The sequence below is a fragment of the Echinops telfairi genome, unplaced genomic scaffold (assembly GCF_000313985.2).
Source record: "Echinops telfairi isolate 266 unplaced genomic scaffold, ASM31398v2 ScPeMD7_655;HRSCAF=1070, whole genome shotgun sequence".
Taxonomy (NCBI): domain Eukaryota; kingdom Metazoa; phylum Chordata; class Mammalia; order Afrosoricida; family Tenrecidae; genus Echinops; species Echinops telfairi.
Window position 1 is genome coordinate 34,701,569 of NW_022104553.1, and position 2,059 is coordinate 34,703,627.

General features: G+C 38.0%; 1 protein-coding gene across 1 annotated transcript; it reads left to right on the forward strand.

Annotated features, from left to right (window-relative positions):
• The first annotated feature begins 194 nt into the window (after positions 1-194).
• On the forward strand, positions 195-374 carry LOC105979792 (acyl-CoA-binding protein-like). The gene has a single exon (XM_045292909.1). It carries the CDS (start codon positions 195-197, stop codon positions 372-374), a length of 180 nt encoding a protein of 59 aa, XP_045148844.1.
• The last annotated feature ends 1,685 nt before the right edge of the window (positions 375-2,059 follow it).

A 2,059-nucleotide genomic window follows, 5' to 3' on the forward strand; every position in this document is an offset into this window, starting at 1 on the left:
ATGCTACCATGTAATATGTCTGACTGTATTATTGTATTATCTCTCATGCTCTCGATGACTTTAATATAATGCTTATATATCTCAACCGTACAATTGTGCATTACTGAACCCAGAAGTAGTATTACTGAGCCCGTGATCAGCGGGTGGCCCCTCACCCCCCATAGCCATTTTAATTTAATACTACAGATAATGAGATGTTGTTAATCTACGGCTCTTATAAACAAGCCACCATGGGTGACATAAACACAGATAGACCTGGAATGTTGGACTTTAAAGGCAAGGCCAAGTTGGATGCCTGGAGTGAATTGAAAGGGACCTCCAAAGAAGATGCCACGAAAGATTACACAGACAAATTAGAACTGAAGAAAAAGTAATAGACTCTAAGGGACTAGATAAGTATGTCAGCCAAGCTTTGATCCTATCAGATGGAATGCCCTATTCTTTCTCATATTGTGGTTGGTGGGAGCAGATTGTCTTTAAACTCCAGAAAGGAATTCCTGGGCTTCTGAGTAATAGAGTGCATTTATGGGACAGTCTGAACCTCATTTCCTTCTTCAAGTAGTACAGGACCATTACATTCCACAGTTTAGGCAAGCTCAACCCAGGGAGCTGATGCCCAAGATGGTCTGACCTTCTGTTCCCTGGGAGGCAGCTGAAACAGAGCACTCTGAAAAATATCAGTTTCAGGAGTTTAGAGATTTATTTTTATTTATTTTGAGGTTAGAGATTTATGTTAAGAAAATTTGAAGTGTAACAAACTCCTTAGAGCCACGGGATGGCATATTTGTGTGTGCCTGTGAACACAAGACTTTTGTTTACTTCACCAATTGTTTTTGTTTGTTACTAATCTCTTTACTTGTCACTTGGAACACATCACAGTATCCTGCCTGGATACAAGTGTGTATCTCCTAGATTTGTGAATTACTCTACCGCACAAAAACAAAAAGTTTGTTTTTTAATTTTATTTCTGGAAGAGTGTAAACTTTCATCTTAAAACAGCATTTTAATATTAACAATGAGACTTCACATACTTTAAACCACAGTCACCATACCTTTCTAAAGTACATGATACTGTTTTCCAGTTTTTGAGCCATTTAAATCAAGTCTGCTTTTTTTTCTACTTGTATTTGTTTTTACTTACCATGTATTACTCTTTTTCTTTGCCGATATTCCTTCTTGCTTTTCAAGCACTCCACCTGTAGCCACTAAGTATATTATTGTGGGTCAAAGTCTTCCTGAACCGTTTTGTCCATGATAATAACTTTTTGAAGAGACTGGGCCATATGCCAAACAGAACTGGGAAACTTTGGGGATCGCTGGTGTCAAAAGTATTTTCATAATTCTAAGGTGTTATTTTTCCTTTACACTTTCATTCTTTCATGAGGGTACAGTACAGGTGCCTTGAGCCTATGTGACACAAGACATTGTTGATAAAGCCTGAATACAAAAGCAGATTATTAAGTTACACATTAAAAATATTCTTTTTTAGAGAAATCTTTTCAAAATGCTCTAACAATGTTACCCTTCTCACTAGTTATTTTTGTTTATTTTATCAAGGTTTATTTTGGGGGGAAGCAGGGAGAGAGGGGAAAAAATAAGGAGCTGATACCAAGGGCTCAAGTAGAAAGCAAATGTTTTGAGGATGAGGGCAACAAATGTACAAATGTGCTTGACATACAATAGATGTTTGTACGGATTGTGATGAGTTGTATGAGCCCCCAGTAAAATGATTTAAAAAATTTATTCTCACAAAAGATGTTTATACAATTTATTTTAAAACAAAAATATTAAGATATCTTCCAGCTTGAGATTGTTGTTGTAAAATGACCCACTGTTCTAGGTCAGGGCCCCAAGAAAACAGATTCTGAGATAAAAACTTGTGGCTAGACTTCCGGGAAGATGGCGATGGAGTGACACGTACCAGAGGGACTCCGCAGAATCCAGCCCAGGAGAGCTGCTTAGAGGGAACTTTAACACAACTAGAACACAGGAGGAGCATCATAAAGATAAGTAGGCACAGACCCACGGGGTTTTGAGGGGCTTGGGGCTTTTGGCTTAC